General features: G+C 46.7%; 2 protein-coding genes across 2 annotated transcripts in view; one reads left to right on the plus strand and one right to left on the minus strand.

The window, feature by feature from the left end:
* The first annotated feature begins 1,060 nt into the window (after positions 1 to 1,060).
* On the plus strand, positions 1,061 to 7,300 carry tspan12 (tetraspanin 12). The gene is made up of 7 exons (XM_080492437.1): positions 1,061 to 2,017; positions 2,316 to 2,398; positions 2,585 to 2,720; positions 3,828 to 3,893; positions 5,351 to 5,458; positions 5,558 to 5,701; positions 5,916 to 7,300. The coding sequence occupies exons 1-7, from the start codon at positions 1,952 to 1,954 to the stop codon at positions 6,162 to 6,164; spliced, it is 852 nt and encodes a 283-aa protein (XP_080348563.1). The 5' UTR covers positions 1,061 to 1,951; the 3' UTR covers positions 6,165 to 7,300.
* A 1,700-nt stretch (positions 7,301 to 9,000) lies between these two features.
* Positions 9,001 to 18,692, minus strand: part of kcnd2 (potassium voltage-gated channel, Shal-related subfamily, member 2) — a gene marked incomplete at its 5' end in the record, with an annotated part of 50,620 nt that continues 40,928 nt past the window's right edge. The window contains 5 exon segments of the mRNA XM_080491683.1: positions 9,001 to 10,015; positions 11,652 to 11,839; positions 11,842 to 11,895; positions 12,019 to 12,114; positions 13,370 to 13,532. Of these exon segments, the coding sequence (XP_080347809.1) occupies positions 9,838 to 10,015; positions 11,652 to 11,839; positions 11,842 to 11,895; positions 12,019 to 12,114; positions 13,370 to 13,532 (679 nt within the window). The 3' untranslated portion in view covers positions 9,001 to 9,837.

An 18,692-nucleotide genomic window follows, 5' to 3' on the forward strand; every position in this document is an offset into this window, starting at 1 on the left:
CTTTTCTATTCTATTCTATTCTATTCTATTCTATTCTATTCTACTCTAAATGAATTTGCTTTTCCTATTACTGATGTCATGATGGCATTATTATTAGAAATCACTTTTTATCATGGCTCGGTGTGCTTGTTTCCAATGACTTCAGAAATGAACAAACTTGTCTTTATTTCTTTGTAACAGACAAAATAGGTTTTCTCTTTTCAGACACGTGTGCTTTTGTAGCCTCTGTTCAATAACTAACAATGTAGCTGGTTTCATTTAGATGCAACATTTGAATATTTAAAAACTTCATATCGTTGTTCTTTAAATTGTTTTCTCAAAAACAACACACAAAAAAACCCCAAGAGGAACATTCTAGGATTTAGAGGTTTATATTTGTCACATCTACAAATGTATGTTATTTATTGGAGGAAAGAGTTCAATAATGTCAGGACATTGCTCTTCAAATGGAATTCTGTATCAAGAGAAATACAGTACATTTTGAGAAAAGAATGAGCCCTTTCTTCTTATCGTCATCGTGATCATCACTTGTGTAGTAGAAAAAGTAATCAGATTACTTTTGCCGGTACTGCTGTCATTAACATCCGGGCTATGCACGTGAAAACACTAGATGGCGCAAGTAGAACCCAAAAGTATGTGGACACAAACATACAACATGTAGATTAGATTCTGACCACATACATTTGGGCTGATTTTTGGATGGTGTTGTGTTTATAGACAAATATCTTTAATATTCGGAATACTATTACACTATTACCATGACGCAATACAGATATAAGAATATTAATCAAAAGTACAAAAAACAAGTACGATGCAGATCACGTGGTCATAGTTCAATTAACCAATGTCTACTGACCTGCTTAATGCGTTCGGTCAAACATACATGGGCAGAAATGTTGAGTTTCACTTTTGCCCAAATACTTTTGGGTACTTACATGAACATAAATATCAACATGACGGAGTGGACCATATATGGCTAAAAGTATGTGGACAACAAACTCCACAATCCGTCACTTTTGCCCTTTAAATTTTGAGTCTAGTGTGTGTGTGTGTGTGTGTGTGTGTGTGTGTGTGTGTGTGTGTGTGTGTGTGTGTGTGTGTGTGTTTGTGTGCGCGCGCTTCCTCATCCTCTCCGGAGCGCCGCGGCTCTGGTGCCGCTGACCCCGTGGCTGAGTGACTGGAGGCGGACACATTCCTCTGTCCTCCCCTAGGACCCGGAGGGGAGGGAGGGGAGGCAGGGAGGGAGAGTCCCGCTGCTGCTGCTGCTGCTGCTGCTGCGTGCATTTAATTATCAGAGGAAGAAGCAGCAGCAGCAGGACGGTCGGGACCGCGCGCCGCCCCCCTGCGCTCTCCCACCCCGCGCGCCGCGCCGCACCGCACCGCACCGCGCCGTTTCGACGCTCCGGAGCAGAAAGGAAGAAGTTCGGAATATATATTTCTGCTCAATATCTGTTGTTTTTCAACCCCAGAATGTCGGTGTGATGTCTGGGATCTCGTGACAAACAGAAAACTTTTTTCTTTTTCTTTTTTTTAACGCGTGGATCGGTGTGAAGACACGCGTCAAACTCGAGCCGCGCGGCGGCGCTGATGACTTGATGTGGAAGTGTCAGCTCCATCAGTCCGGCGGGGCTGAGGGGAAAGTGGGAAACCACCTGTTGTAGAAGTTTCCTGGAGCTCCTCACGGATAAACTCGAGCCGCTAAAACGAGACGCCGGGCGGAGCCTTTTTTTTTTTTTTTTTTTTTTTTTGCCGGAGACGCGCGCGCCGAGCGCAGCGGGAATGCAGCTTTTACGCACGCAGCCGGCGCAGTTTCCTGTGAAGACGCTCCCGTCTGCGGAGCACTGATCCCCGCTGCTCCTGCCCCGGGTCCCGGGCCGCCCTCCGTATCCCTTGAGAGGGATGTCATGGTGCCCCGGGCTGCGGTGAGCCGCGCCGCGGAGCACCGCACGGGATGGCGCGGCAGGACGCGGTGAGGTGCCTGCGGTGTCTGCTGTACGCTCTCAACCTGCTGTTCTGGGTGAGTACCGCTGGAACAACACAATACTAACACAACAACATTATATTACTATTACTGTTATTGTTGTGACTAGTTGTGATTGCAGTGTACGTAGGACACTTTAGGGGTGTGTGTGTGTGTGTGTGTGTGTGTGTGTGTGTGTGTGTGTGTGTGTGTGTGTGTGTGTGTGTGTGTGTGTGTGTGTGTGTGTGTGTGTGTGTGTGACAGCGTGTTTGACATTCTGCTGTGTTATTTGCAGGCAGCAGAATCTGATCTGTTTGTATTTATTTCTGTGTGTGCGTGCGTGTGGGTCGTCCAGCTGATGTCAGCGTGTGTGCTAGGAGTGGCAGCGTGGATCAGAGACACCCTGAACACCGTCCTCACCCTGACAGCCCACACCAGGTGAGTCCGGCCTCGGGAATCAAACACACACACCTTCAGGCTCCCCAGAGTGTGTTTGAACAGTCCAACACTCTGAACATTTAGTTTGAACTCAGTTCAATTCTATTCTGTTCTACTAAATTTCCATAAAGCAGACCCTCTGGGCGTGTGTGTGTGTGTGTGTGTGTGTGTGTGTGTGTGTTGCAGGTTGGAGGAAGCTGCCGTCCTCACGTACTCTCCCGCCGTCCATCCCGTCATCATCGCCGTGTGCTGCTTCCTCATCATCGTGGCCATGGTGGGATACTGTGGCACGCTGCGCTGTGACCTGCTGCTGCTCTCCTGGGTACAACCACTGCACCGTTCCTCCACACACAGTGTCCACAGACGATGGTGTCTTCTGGATTTGAGAAACGTTCTTGTTGAGTGATGAACCTTCCACATCTTTGAGGCTCCGGATTACAATGTACAGATTATATAGAGCATCTTCCTCCACTGACATCCAGATTATAGAGCATCTTTGCTGAGACTCCTTTTATTCACAATTACCAATTTAACCTGTTTTACCTTCGTAAACATCAGTTGAATTTGAAGTTGTATTCAAACTTTCCATCTCTTTCTTGCCTCCGTCCAAACCTACCGCTGCTTGGAACTTTCACTTCAGTGAATTCACGTCTCTACTTAACGTCCCAGCTTTAGTTTAGCTGTGCGATCATGTTAGAAACATGAAAGAGAGCAGCTGTTAATCAAACCTGCAGCAGGTGTTCCTGCGCCCAGTGTGACCTCCCAGGTTTGTTCAGGGTATCTGAGGTGTGTGTGTGTGTGTGTGATCTGTGAGTCCCAGCGGCTCGTCTTTCAGAGACAGAGAGGGGGGGGGGGTAATGTTATCAGCACCGAGGGGACAATGGATTGGGGACACCTGACACTCGGCCCCGCCCCCTCAGGTGACAGCAGACCGGTGATCCCAGAGCCGAGCTCTGCGGGACGACGCCGATCTCTTCTGTTATCCACACCGGACGCAATGGAAACAAACTCATCTCAAACTATTTAGACATTGAAGCACACTTTAGGAACTGATTACTGACATGAGATCAGTTATTTAGTCGGGAGGTTCTGCTTTGGTTCTGGTTGTCATTAGTTCATAAATATGTTTCTTGCAAGAAGCGCAAACATCGAAATGATAGAGCATCTTCCTCCCAGTAACACCCCGATTGTAGAGCATCTTCCTCCAAGTAACTGACCCAGGAACACTCCAGCGGTACAGCTACGTATATTAAGAGTAATAAAACAAAAAACTTTTCCAACTAAACAGTCTTGTTATACACTCATTTGTCAGTAATAATGTGAAATAATTCTTAATGTTTCAGTTTGGTTTTGGCGTTGATGTAACAAAGCTGATGACGCGAAGCACGGCGGTAGAATGTGGCTGAGCGTTTCTCCGTCTGTGTTTCAGTACTTCGGCAGCCTGCTGGTCATCTTCTGCGTGGAGCTGGCGAGCGCCGTGTGGACGTACGACGAGGTGAAGCCGCGCTTCAGTCACACACTTTGCACTTCTGCGCAACATCGCAAACATTCAAAAGTGGGATTATTGGTTAAACACAAACGTGAAACACAAGGATTCATTGTTGAGATATTTTGGTTGGATGTTTGGAATCTCGTCAGGTTTTGCTTCTTTGGCAATTGTGTTGCACTTGTTACTGTGTTGTTGGTGTTGCAGCACGAGTGTGACATTGTTGACTTGTCGTTGTGATGTTGCATCATTGTTGCGGTAATGATGCAGAGTTGTTGTGACAATGTTGCATAGTTGCTGTGATATTGTTGCAGAGTTGTTGCATAATTGCTGTGACGTTGTTGCAGAGTTGTTGCATAGTTGCTGTGATGTTGTTGCAGAGTTGTTGCATAGTTGCTGTGACGTTGTTGCAATGTTGTTCCAGAGTTGTTGCACAGTTGCTGTGATGTTGTTGCAGAGTTGTTGTGATGTTGTTCCAGAGTTGTTGCATAGTTGCTGTGATGTTGTTGCAGAGTTGTTGCATAGTTGCTGTGACGTTGTTGCAGAGTTGTTGTGATGTTGTTCCAGAGTTGTTGCACAGTTGCTGTGATGTTGTTGCATAGTTGCTGTGATGTTGTTGCAGAGTTGTTGTGATGTTGTTCCAGAGTTGTTGCATAGTTGCTGCGATGTTGTTGCAGAGTTGTTGTGATGTTGTTCCAGAGTTGTTGCATAGTTGCTGTGATGTTGTTGCAGAGTTGTTGCATAGTTGCTGTGATGTTGTTGCAGAGTTGTTGCACAGTTGCTGTGATGTTGTTGCAGAGTTGTTGCATAGTTGCTGTGATGTTGTTGCAGAGTTGTTGCAGAGTTGTTGTGATGTTGTTCCAGAGTTGTTGCATAGTTGCTGTGATGTTGTTGCAGAGTTGTGTGTTGCTGGGCAGCTGCAGCGTTCACACTTTCTGCTACTGAACTAAACTGACGGGACTCTAATAATAACCAGAAATGTGAGACTTGTCCGGCCGGCTGCTGCTCAGATCAGGTCACACACGCATGTACGCACACACACACACACACACACACATTGCAGCGCAAAAACGACACATATAAATAACTGGAGAGTAACAGAGTACAGCGACTGTAGTACTCGAGTACATCTGTGCTACTTAGCATTTCCACTATTATAAGTATGTCACATATCAGCGGAAACAGGAGTGTGCGCGTGTGTGTGTGTGTGTGTGTGTGTGTGTGTCTGTCATTTTTCACTCTGGTGCTGTTCATCGTATCAAAAACAAACTTTAAAAGTTGACACAGTTGAATGTGATGAAGCTGCAGTTTTTTGTGTGTCTGCTCATTGATGTGTGAACATGAAACAAAGAGCAGATCGCTTATCTGTGCAGCTCTGTGTGTGTGTGTGTGTGTGTGTGTGTGTGTGCGTGTGTGTGTGTGTGTGTGTGTGTGTGTGTGTGTGTGTGTGTGTGTACGTCTTCCAGCCGTCAGTGCAGCGCTCTGATATGATCAGCCTAAAGTCTCGAATGCAGAATTACGGCCTGCAGCGTTACCAGTGGCTCACACACACCTGGAACAGCTTCCAGACAGAGGTAAAACACACACACACACACACACACACACACACACACACACACACACACACACACACACACACACACACACACACACTGAGAGTTCTGCATGTCCAGTTTCAGTGCTGCGGCGTGATCTACTTCACTGATTGGTTGGAGATGACAGAGATGGACTTCCCTCCGGACTCCTGCTGCTCCAATCAGTATCCGGGCTGCGCTCGACACGCCCACTACCACGACCTGAGCGACCTGCACCAGGAGGTGAGTTTTACACACCCGAGAGGAGGCTGACAGCTGTTCTCCAGGTGCGAGGAGCAGAACAGAGGAGGAGCCAGGCTCCTGTGATCAGAGAGAGAGAGAGCAGCAGCGTAGAGGGTATCCGGGGATCGGTGTGACTGAAATGTTCAATAAAAGCTGTAAATGATCACGTCACAAACAAATCTTCACTTCTGCTCTCGTTCCTCCTCTGTTTCAGGGCTGTGGCCCAAAGATCTACTCCTTTATTCGTGGGACGAAGCAGCTGCAGGCGTTGCGTTTTCTAGGCGTGTCCATCGGCGTGGCTCAGATTCTCGCCATGGCGCTCACGCTCACGTTGCTCTGGGCACTCTATTATGGCCGAAAGCCTCCTGAGCTGGATTCTGCACCTCCTCCTCCTCCTAGTTCACCGCCGGACGACTGCACAGGACCTCAGTTTGAGATGGAGCGGCTTCACGCTGCGGCCTGACTTCAGACCAGCTCTGGCGGCGAGGGGGCGGGGTCACCACACCGGCCTTGAGGGAAACAGACGCACAAACATCTCCAGACTTCAGAAACGCTCACAGACTGCGATGGCGACTGGACAGAGTTCAGGTGGACATAAAGAGCAGACCTGCAGGCAGGTGTGAACAGGGTCCAAACCTCCACCTGCAACCTGCAGGACCTGCTAATCAACATGTGGTTCCCGAGACGTGGTCCGTGATGGCCTGAAGGGGGCACCAGAGATCACCGGGGGGGGATGCTGAAGCTGTGAATGCTCTGTGATTGTTTAAACTAGCCAAAGAAAACCACAATAAGAGTTTCTAGAATCTGAAGAAGAACTTTGAAGGCTCCAATGTTTGGCTTCACTGTAATGTTTCGGCCAATCAGAGATTAGAGACGGGGTCCACAGGCTTTGGGTGCATTAGCTCGCTAGCTAATACGTTTGTCGTTTCCTGACTGAACACAAACTGAAAAAAAAACTACTGAAACAAGTTTGATGTTTGTAAGATGTTTTTCTAACTTCTGATCGCAACGGTTCAGCGTGTTAAAGTTTCAGTGAAACGCACTTCCCGTCGTCAAAAACTGCTTTGCTAATTGGCGCCACACAGTGTTGAACTGGTGTCAGTGAGTTGAGAAAGAGGTACACCTGTGCTTACATAACCTCATCAACGTTTGTAAAGACGCCTAATACGTGATGATTCAGCTGAACTGTGTGAACATGTACTTGTGATGAACTCTGTCAGTGACATACAAATACCTGCTTTGATGATTATAGTGACACCTGGTGGTGACCACATGTAGGTGTTGTGTGTACGCAGTTCTGTTTCCGATCCTCAAAGTTTCCCGAAACATAATAGTAATAAAATTATGTAAAATCTGAGTGGGTACAATGTACTTCCTGTGTATGAGCTGATCAGAAGGAAACTAAAGAGGATTAATGAGAGAGCCCTGAGGAACTCCTTCAGCTGCTGGATCGAGGATCCATTCAAAGCACTGAAAATTGTGTTTCTGTTGACGCTGTGTTTGTGTTGAATTTGTGTTTGTACTCTATGGCTTTATATACAGGTTCTTAGTAAATCACTTGTAACATGACAAAAAAAGATGCGCAAGACAAAAATACGCAAAACAAGCAGATGGTTTGTGTGTCTCTCACACGGATTGTGTTTGAATGAGAGGCCGGGTGACACACAACAAGAGACACACAACTAGAGATTCACTACCACGTACACACAACAACACACACAACCAGACAGACAGCCAGAGACACACAACCAGAGACACACAACACACACAACCAGACAGACAGCCAGAGACACACAACCATCAGCTGTTCTGAGTGTGCGAAAGTGTAAAACCTCCAAAGATCGGAGAGACGGATCAGTTTCTGTGCAGCTGCTGTCACACACACACACACACACACACACACACACACACACACACACACACACACACACACACACACACACACACACACACACACACACACACACACACACACACACACACACACACACACACACACACACACACGCGCGAATAAAATAAATGCTCAGACTGAAGATTTAACATTTTTAATCTAATTACTCATCAGACACTAAAACCTTGAGCTTTTCTGTTCTCAGTTCTTCATCCACATTAACAGGAAGTCTGCTCCGCGCTCTGCATGCAGGTTGAGAAAGACGAGGTGAAGGAGACGCCACCGACCTTCATGGCAAATAATAACAGATGAGCCACGACACTCAAGAACAAATACAGCACGGTGTGCACGCGTGAGGCCGGGAACAAACTTCCGTCGTTGGAACCTCCACAAGTCGACAACATGGGCCTCGGGAAACGGGTTAGTGTGCGTGTCGCCTTCTCGCTCCAGTCTGTGTGCTCTTCTTCGACTTGGACCAAAACATCCGCGTCTTTAAAATCCACAAAGAGGAAGAATTTAGTACAGGAGAGGGAAAAAAAAAAAGTTGGTATCAAAACGAATCTGAATCTCCACAGATATATATATATATATATATACACACACATATATATATATATATATAAACAACCTCATGCTGGGTTTGGACTGTCCTCACAAAGACTCAAAATGAAACCGGAAGATGATGTCCAAAGTTACTGAAGATATTAGTTTCTGTACTGAGTGGAAATACAATAACGTCAATACTGGAAAATCCTTATTGTTCTACTTCAAATCTACTCAACCACACACACATATATATATACATATATATATATACGTATATATATATATATGTGTGTGTTTTACAGATAGCAGGAGTTTGTGCTCTGTGTTTCTGTGTGTTTCTCTCTGAACACAAACCGAGCCCTGAGTTTTACTCACAACATTTTAAGTGAAGACGCGTTGTTTCTGAGTTTGTGTTTACCATCTCCTCCAACATGCGCAGTAGCAGCGTTTCAGAAAAGTCGCGTTACCCCTCATTTCTATGGAGACGGCGCATTTTCAAAAAGTTTGCATTTGTGCGAAATGAAATGTGCCCACTTTCACTTAAACAATTTTTGAATGTAAAAATGTTCCGCTGAAGAGCTTTCGCTCTTCATATCTGCAGAACTTCTGTGAACATTTGTAATCTGAACCGTCTGTTGTGCTCCTGCTATCTGTAGACGAGCTCGGGGAGAGACTGTAGCCTCTTCATCGTTTCTCCAATAATAACCAGGAAGTAAAACAACAGAGTAACAAATCATTCCCATTGTAGGTTTCACAGGAGTGCAGCAGCCTGAGGCCATGACGGCGCCACCTGCAGGTCAGAAAATCTGTATTCGCCTACAGAAAAATTATAACTGGAGTTGTTGTTTTTTTTTTTTTTAAATATCAGGACACGCCCACATGCACTATCGTTCTTTAGTAACGTTCCATAGTTGCTATAACGGCAGGTTTTCTAATTTCACTCAAAGTGTCAGCAGGTTTGGACCTTTGCTTAATTTTTAAGAATTGGTTGATGTGCCTGGACGTGTGTGCAGTGTCCTTGTTGAGACCGTTTTTTCTGGTCGTCTGAAGCCGCTGATTGGTCAGAAAGTTCGGAACTTGTGCATCACGTGCAACAAAGAAGTCTCCAAAATCTCCAAATCCTACTGAGGCGATGCCCTGACCCGCCCTACTCTGATTGGCTGTGAAGAAAATAAATATGAGCCAATCAGATACAGCGCAGGAGTGTTTTTCCTGATGAACCAAACTCTGGACCCGTGACTAAACCTGTGGGAGGAGACAGGAAGTCCCCTAGAAGACGTCCTTCAGCTCTGACTGAAAGCTCGGGTAGAAAATGGATTTTTACAGAGAGGGGGAATCGAACCTGGAGCCGAGGTTCATGCAGAGTCCGACTCTTGAAAAAAAAAAACAATCACACACACATACTGAGCATGCTCAAAGTTCTCCATCAGGCCCTTTTGTCGAATCCACGAGAGAAACGAGGAACCCTGGTTCAGGACGTCGGCTTTCTGGCGCTCTTCAACTTTCTGTTTCTGTGTATTCGCAGGCCGTTCCTGTTTCTCCGTTCGAGCTCCTCAGGAAGGAGAAACAAAACAAAGAAAATCCAAATCGGAGTCAGTTTGTGACCGGTCTGTTTGTCAGCCATTCGTCAGTGTGCGGCTGAGCGCCGGTCCCCTGCTGTCCTCCAGGGGGGGCGCTGCGGAAGGATTGGCGGGGCCTAGAGCGCGGACACCCGCACGATGTTGGTCTGGGAGTAGTCGGTGGAGTCGTCGCCCTCGGGCGTGGTGCCCGGCGGCGTGGGCATGCTGATGACGGCGGCGGTGAGGTACGGCTGGTCGCAGTTCAGAGGGAGAGTCTCCTCGAATTTAGCGTTCAGGCTGGATCGACTGGAACGACTGGAGAGAGAGAGTGAGAGAAAGAGAGAGAGAGGGAGAGAGAGGGAGAGAGAGGGAGAGAGAGTGAGAGCGATCAATAGAACAAGACAAAATCACTCAGTCAACAGAACAAAGTGACTTCAAAGAGTTTGTTCACAGCTGCACTGAAGCATGCTGGGAATGACATTACTCTTTGGTGTCGTAATCAGATTCAGATGTAATCTGATTTCAGTCAAACATAAAGCAATTACTTTCAAGATGTTGACATATATAGAATACACTCAGACGTCAATATATAATCACTTTACATGTGTAGAAGAAATTTGATTACAATCAGGCATATAAATACTCACTTTACAGGTCTGGAAGTAATCAAAATGCAGTCAAATGTAAATGTAATGTGATTACAACATTGGGTGTAGATGTCGTCAGATGATACTCAGGTGTATTTGTAATCAGATTATTCAGTTGTAGATTTAATAGGATTACAGACAGGAGTAGAAGTAGTCAGATTACAGTCACATGTAGATGGACAGGTACAGGTGAAATTTCAGTGTTTCTGTAAACGTGAGCTTGTGGATCTGGTCCATCTGGACTTTGGAGGGTCTGGATCAGCTCTGATTCTGGTTCAGAGAGACCAGATCTGTTGATTCACTGTGAGTCCTCTTATCAGATCCAGTTCAGTGAAGCCCAGGATGAGATTGAGAACCAGGATCCAGGACTTTTCTGAGCTCAGGACTCTGATCAAACCAGGACCAGATGGGTCGCGTATGCTGACGGCGCCGACTGCCACCGGATCAGAGAGGATCCGGTCCTCTTGCTGTCCCTCTTCCTGAAGGCTCGCAGACCTCCCACAGCTGGACATATTCTGGATTCCTGCAGTCTGACTGTTCATGGGAACCTCGAGTCACATGATCTCTGCCTCCATGTGTTCATACAGCGAGTCTCTGTGGTTCTCTCATTCTCTTTTATCCACATTAACCACCACTCCGTCTGTCTCTGAGAGGATTTAATCAAACCTCAACATCTAAATACGAAGCATGGTGGTACAAACAGGTGAATATGAGAACAGTTTACTTCACAGTTGAGAAAACTTGGTATTCGGTATTGTCAAGGATTTCTGGGGTATTCTAAGCGGATCCTCTGAACGGGTCTGTTGTCACTTCATTTCTAAACATCCCCAACGTCTTCTGTCTTCATAAACAATAAAACCTTAATCAAGAACGGTGTTACATAACTAAAAACGTGACTCAGGGGCCTTTGACATTCAGATAGTCAGGGACTCGGTTCACTTGGGAGGGACGGGAGCCGAGAACTTCTACGCCTTCATTTGGTTCGGGTGGTGTTCACATTCACTTTTGAGACCGGATCAAACCGCCTGGAAAACATCAGGCAATTACAACAGCTGTTTGTTTGGGGGCGCTATTGCCCCGGAACAAACACTGACCAGAGAGGAAGTAAAGAAGAAACGCGGCTCATTGATTGGTTCAAAACAAAACCGGATGTCCCGCCGCTATAGCTCTTGGTGGCTACGGTAATTAGCTTGTGGCGAATGGGTAGCTAATAGCAGATCACTTGTTAGCTCCAGTTCAGTTGGTGAGCCCTGACACCTTCAGAAGAAGCAGCGTGGACACCGTCTGGCTCAGACGTGTCCTACCTGTTGTTGAGCGGTCGCTCCTGGATCTGGATGGTGCTCAGCTCCTGGATGCTGGCCTGCAGGCCCACCGCCATGTTGGAGTTCGGGACGTGGAAGGTCTTCCTCTTCCGGCGGCTGCAGCAGGAGCTGAAGCCATGAGGCGAGGATGAGGAGGAGAGGGACGAAGAGCGAGACACCTGCTTGATCTCAGGGTCACCTCCCTGCAGCTCGCCTCGAACGTCTTCTCGTCCACGAACTCGTGGTTCTGAGAGGAAGGGGGATATGTTGAGGAGCAGGTGTGCGTGTGTGTGTGTGTGTGTGTGTGTGTGTGTGTGTGTGTGTGTGTGTGTGTGTGTGTGTGTGTGTGTGCGTGTGGACATGGACTCACCGTGGTCGTCTCCAGGCAGTGCAGCAGGTGGTGATGATGAACCTCGAAGTTCGGGTTGGTCTTACAGACCAGCGCCTGTCCAGCTTCTTTAGACGCCTTCAAGAGACAAACACAGGAAGAGCAGACTTTTCACCTGAGACACACCGGGACAGGCTCTCTCACACACCTGTTACCCACAATCCACCCTGGTCAGTCAGACTCCGCCCCCTGACAGCAGCTCTGGGTTTCTGATATGTATTTGTTTGTTCATTTGTTTGATGAAGAGCTGCTACGCTCATTAGCTCATTAGCACATTAGCACACCGGGGTCAGTGAGCAAAGAGAAAACAGCTTCAGATGATGCTAATGCTAAACAGCTAATCTGTACTTAGGGACAGACAGCAAACGTCCCGTGTCACACTGACTCCACCCCTCACATGCTGATTGGCTGGCTGATTGACATGCAGCTCAGAACATGAGCATGGTGACGAACGCTGAGGTGCGAGCGAGGACGAGCAGCACAGGCGAATCGTCGGACCGGCGGCAGAACGACGTTTTGATGCCCGATTGTAGTGCAAACAAAACCACAGAAGAAGAAGAAAAAGACGACGATCGAGCAGAGAGGAAGAGGAGGATTTCCGGTGCACAGGTGAGTCTGATGGTTCAGGTTCAGATCGAAGCTGAGACAGTTACAGGATGCAACCTAAGACTGGCATCTCACACACACACACACACACACACACACACACACACACACACACACACACACACACACACACACACACACACACACACACACACACACACACACACACACACACACACACACACACACACACACACACACACACACACGTGAAATGAAGACATCATGGAAAACGTCCCAGAATAAACATGCAGCAGCCTGCAGATCGACCACCAGAAGACAACATGGAAACACGGGCGCTGGACGGCCAGCAGCAATTCAGCAATGGCATCTGCGTCTCCGTGGTTACCTCCTGAGCGGAGCCAATCAGCAGCCGGCTGTGTTTGTACTGCAAATAAGCGTGAGCTCCGCCACTCTTCACCGCGAGAATTCTAGCAAGCCTGGTTCTCTGTTCGAGGACACACAGATCCGGGTTTATCCGCGTGTGTGCGTGTGCGTGTGCGTGCGTGTGTGTGTGTGTGCGCGTGTGTGTATGTGTGTGTGTGTGTGTGTGTAAAACTCAGATTCAGGCTTACATTTTTTTGACCAGAACATGTAAGTTGTAACCTGTAAAGGTTCACCACTATTCTGATGACACTATTCTTTTTACATGTGTGACCTGCAGGTGGCGTCATCACAGCACATTTGTGGCGCCACTGGGTTTTGGAACATGTCACGGGAACGTTACCTTCTGCGCTCGCCTCTTCTCGGCTCTCTGGCTCTGGTGGTAGATCCGGCTGAAGTTGGAGACGATAACGGGCACCGGCAGAGCGATGACCAGCACGCCGCTCAGGGAGCAGACGGAGCCGACGATCTTCCCCATGATGGTCTTTGGCACCATGTCACCGTATCTGAGAGAGGAGGAGAGGTCAGAGGTCAGAGCTAGGCTCGGGTCAACAGGCTGTCCAATGAGGCCTCATCCTTATTTAGAGATAATCTAGGGGCTAAAAAAGTTCAGTAACCAGTGAGCTAAGTCATCTTAGATTATTCCTATGGATCATTTCTGCCACTTTTTGGCCATTTATGTCTCTTTTTGGCCACATTTACTTTTTGTTATGTGTTTTGGTAATTTATCATTTCTTCTTCTTGGCCGACTTTTTATTTGCTCATTTGTGTGTCTTTTTTGGAATTACTTCTGTTTTTTAAGTCGATTTGGCCTGTGTTTGACAAAATAAAGTTTGGTGATTGCAAAATTAGTGTGTATACACACACACCAACACACACCCACACACACACACTTGCTGATGACATGGGCCGCACACATCTTCAGTTATGAGTTCAGATTGTCGAGCGTGTCGACAGAAACTCAATAACTCAACCAAACTCGACTCGTTTTCATCAGTCAGCAGAAAAAAGAAGCCCTGACTCAGCCTTTTCCGTTTCATCTCCAGTTTTATGAATGAAGTTGCAGTTCAGAAGGCGTCCACATGGAGGAGCCAGAGAGCTGCAGGTTTCTCTGCATGGTCATTATCATCATCATCATCATGACTAAAAAACACATTCATCAACACTTGAAAGTCCCCTGAGAGAGAAACGCACTCATCCACTGCCTCTTCTTCTTCTGTCCTACTTTACAAACATTTTCTATCTGATGGTGGTCTCAGCTCCCAGCATGCACTGCTCCTCCCATGTGTGGATGAAGCAGATGTCTGCATCAGATTTAAACTTCACCTGAACACAAACTGCTTGAACTAGTAACTCGTACTGAAAGTAATAATGATAATTCGTGAGTAGGTAGTTGGAGAGTAATTAGATGGATAAGTAGAGGATAAAGATGGGAATGTCGGCAGGGAGCGAAGATAGATAGTTAGGTCATTTAGTCCAGTGTCGGTAGAATCGGAAGGTAAAGGCAGTCGGGTCAGTGTGCTGGAAGGAAGGGAAGTGAAGAAACTATTGGGTATTCAGGTAAAATATGTAGGTAGAGACTGTAATGTAGGGTAGGTAAGTAGGGACAGCAAGGTAAAGTAGGCAGTATGGTGATGAGGTAGTTAGGTTGAGGGTTCAGTAATGTATGGGAATGTAAGCAGTAGGTTAGGTAGGTACAGCAGCTCGAGAAGAAAGACGAGGTATACATATTAAATATTAGTGAGGAAAGTAGAAAGCTCGGCCTTTACCAGAGTAGACTGGTAGGTAGAAAAGGTAGGATTGTAAACTGGTAACCCAGCAAGGTAGAGCTGTAGGAAAAGTATGCGGGAGTATTGGATAGAGTAGGGGTAAGTACTGTAGGTAGGTATGGTAGAAGGCAAGAGAAATAGTGTTGGTAGTGTTGGGAAGGGTCGGTAGATAGTAAGATAGGTGGGTAGGCAGGTAGTAAGGTAGATAGTAAGGTAAGTAGGTAGGTAGATGGGTTGAAAGATAGGTAGGAAGGTAGATGGGTAGGTAGGTAGGAAGGTATTAAGGTCGGAATGTGGGTAGGTGGATAGGAAGGTTGGTAATGGGTAGGTGGGAAGGTAGGTGGGTACGTAGAAAAGTAGGAATGTAGGTGGCTAGGTAGGTCGGTAAGGGGTAGGTGGGAAGGTAGAAAAGTAGGAATGTAGGTGGCTAGGTAGGTCGGTAAGGGGTAGGTAGGAAGGTAGGTCTACAGAAAGTTAGACAGGGTAGGAGAGTAGGGAGGTTGCAGTCATCAATATGAAGTAGGGTGGGTATGTTGAGTAGACGTTAAAGAGAAGACACTAAAGCAGTTGTCTCATACTCAGATCCTGGAGGACCTGCATGTCTCCCTTCTTTAACACACCTGAACGTCCTGATAGTTCATCATTACACTCAGGACAAAGCCAGATAACGAGCCTCTCATTGCGATCAGCCCTGTTGAAGCAGGGAGACGTGGAAAACCTCGAGGACCATCGAGGAGTTTGAGACCGCTGCATTAAAGTAACTCCATATGAACAGAAAATGTATGGAAAATGAAAATCGGTAGATCAGTAGGTATAAATGTTTGGCCGATATGAAACACAAACGACAGCACGGGTTAGCCCCGCCCACAATGATTACTGGGAGGTTCGCTCTCATTGGCCCCGCCCACAGTGAAGAACTTGTTCAGCGTCTCATCTGTCTTTGTGCTGGAGGAGGAATAATCCCGATGAAGGATCCGTCGATGTCACCAGCAGCTCCTCTGAGTGTCCCTGTCATTTTATATTACGCGATATATTTCATTAAGTAGTTTACTTTTGTATTTTTTTTACTTTCCCGTCCATAAATAACTGTCAATGAATATTGTTTCAGAACGTCTTCTTGTCTTTCACTGTCATGTCGCGTTAGCGTCAAGGTGAAGTTTGTGTCAGTGATGAATCGCCTCCTCCTGAAAACCTTCAAGCCTCCCAGCAAGAAACAGCCAATCAGAGACTGCGACCTTCTGTGTGTGTGTGTGTGTGTGTGTGTGTGTGTGGGTGTGTGTGTGGGTGTCTGTGTCATAGTAGAGAGCATACAGAATTAGAAACACACCGAGTACAGGTGTGTGTGTGTTGTCGTGTCATGTGACTGCGTCCTTCATCAAGGATGGAGAATGTTCTCGTTAAGGTGCACACACACACACACACACACACACACACACACACACACACACACACACACACACACACACACACACACACACACACACACACACACACACACACACACACACACACACACACACAAACACACACACACCACTGATTCAATACTTCACCCCATGAGACTGATAGACTTATGAGAACCGACACACTGGTTCCATGTCCTCAACAAACTTGCTTATTGTGACTTTGTGATGCAAAATGATCCAAAAACAGACAAAAACATCCACAAAATCACGTCAATTAACGCTAAATAAGGGAAAATTCTAAAACAACCATAAAGTGACACAAAAATGTCACAAAATGAGAAACTAAAGAGTCGAAGGTCACAAAACACGAGGTTGAAATTCTCTGCTGGTTGTGTGGAACCAGTTTGACCCGGGACGCGTTCTGGTGTCCGTCTCACTTTCACAAAGACTTTTTGTCTTCAGCTCGATGATCTGAGAGTCACAACACGTCCCAGGGGAGAGGTGACTTTCCTCACACACTCTCCTTCGTCATCTCCTTCATCATCATCAGAGATCATTGCAGCACATTTTCAGTGTGTGTACGTGTGTTCTATCAACACAAAGAGGGACTCAGGACTTTCCACTGCTGTCTCCACTCACATATCCAGTTTTCACGTCCTCACACCTCCTCGATAACATGATCTTTCGCAAACAAACAGATCTAACAAACAACCACAAAGGCAAAGAAAAAAGTCAAAACACACATAAAAACAAACAAAAAGACCCATAAAACTGCATAAAAACACATTCATGGTATCAAGAGTTACAAAAGACTCAGCTCATACACAAAGACCAACAAAAAACCCACAACAACAGTAAAGTAAATCGACGTTCCAAAGGTCACATGACCTGCCCTAACCCAAAAAAGGTGAAACAACCACAGAGAGACTGAGAACTGTTTCTCAGACGGTCCACGGGGAGCGTTTTGTCCGGATGACAAGCTGAGAAAAAAAAAGAAACACGAGCAGTAAAAAAAGCTCCACCACCATGTACAGTGTACTGCAGCCCGGAACCCAAACGGGACCCCCCGGGACCCTTCTGAACGTTTTCATTGTACAGCTGAATCAAACCCGGTTTAAGTTTAAAGTAAAGTAAAGGCTGTGGGCTGAATGCAAGTCACTGTGAGTGTGTGTGTGTGTGTGTGTGTGTGTGTGTGTGTGTGTGTGTGTGTGTGTGTGTGTGTGTGTGTTGCATTAACTACACTGCCTGTCTTGTGGCTTGTTTAACGTTTCATAAAGTGAATCCACGTCGCGCTGCGTCTGAATCATTTATGCTCCGACCACGCCATTAACGCAAAGTGCTCAACAAACACACACACACACACACACACACACACACACACACACACACACACACACACACACACACACACACACACACACACACACACACACACACACACACACACACACACACAAAATGCTCATCTATAATGAAGGCAGCCTCTCATTAATGGTTTTTAGTCGCATGTGTAGAACTCTGTGTGTGTGTGTGTGTGTGTGTGTGTGTGTGTGTGTGTGTGTGTGTGTGTGTGTGTGTGTGTGTGTGTGTGTGTGTGTGTGTGTGTGTGTGTGTGTGTTATTAATGTGTCCACAGTGGCATGTTGGAAGTGGCTCTCACACCAACCAGGGTAGCGGGTTTTAGAGAGTTGTATTCATAATTAACTGCGTCTGTTTCTACTTCAGTGTGCTTGGAACTCGACCTGGAGTCTTAAATCTGGACCAGAAGTTTTTGATATGCATCAAATCCTCCTGGGTCTGGACCCAAATGTTTTGTGTGTTTACCCAAATAGACTGTGGGCCTGCAGAACCTCTGCGTCTGGACCAGAACCTCCTGATACTGACAGTAACGGCTGGGTCTGGACGTATATGTTTGGAGATTTGAACCTCTGGAGTTTAACTTCGAGAATCTCAACTACACACACGCACACCCACACACACAGAAACCTGTTCAGGTGGTTCTGATAAGACTCTAACAGCAGATCTGGTTCTTTTCTTATTCAGGATTTTTTTTTCCTCATGAAAATCTTGAAACAAACAAGTCATTTGGTTCTTTGTCATTTGTTTCATAGGGAGGATGGGGGAGGGAGAGGGGGAGGGGGAGGGAGAGGGGGAGGGCTTGATGTCTCATATAGCAGCAGTGACAGAAGAAGAAAGAAGCAAAAGGTCGCGCTTCTGCGTTTGATTCATTTTTCTATTATTAAACTCGTCAAGCTGACAGATCGACGACGGTCTCACTCCACCAACACGAACACACAGAGGGTTCCCGTTTCTCCGAGGACATCCAGACCCGACAGGGACCAGAACCAGGTCTCAGACTCGCGGGTGGGAATCGAAAACCAGTTCATAATTGAGAACAGGTTCCCAGGAATTGTTTGCCAATTTTGCCAACGATTCCATTATCGATTCCAGCGGGTGCCAATGTCGCACGTTGTACACACCGTGTATGGTGA

Source organism: Lipophrys pholis (genome assembly GCF_963383615.2).
Source record: "Lipophrys pholis genome assembly, chromosome: 22".
NCBI classification, from domain to species: domain Eukaryota; kingdom Metazoa; phylum Chordata; class Actinopteri; order Blenniiformes; family Blenniidae; genus Lipophrys; species Lipophrys pholis.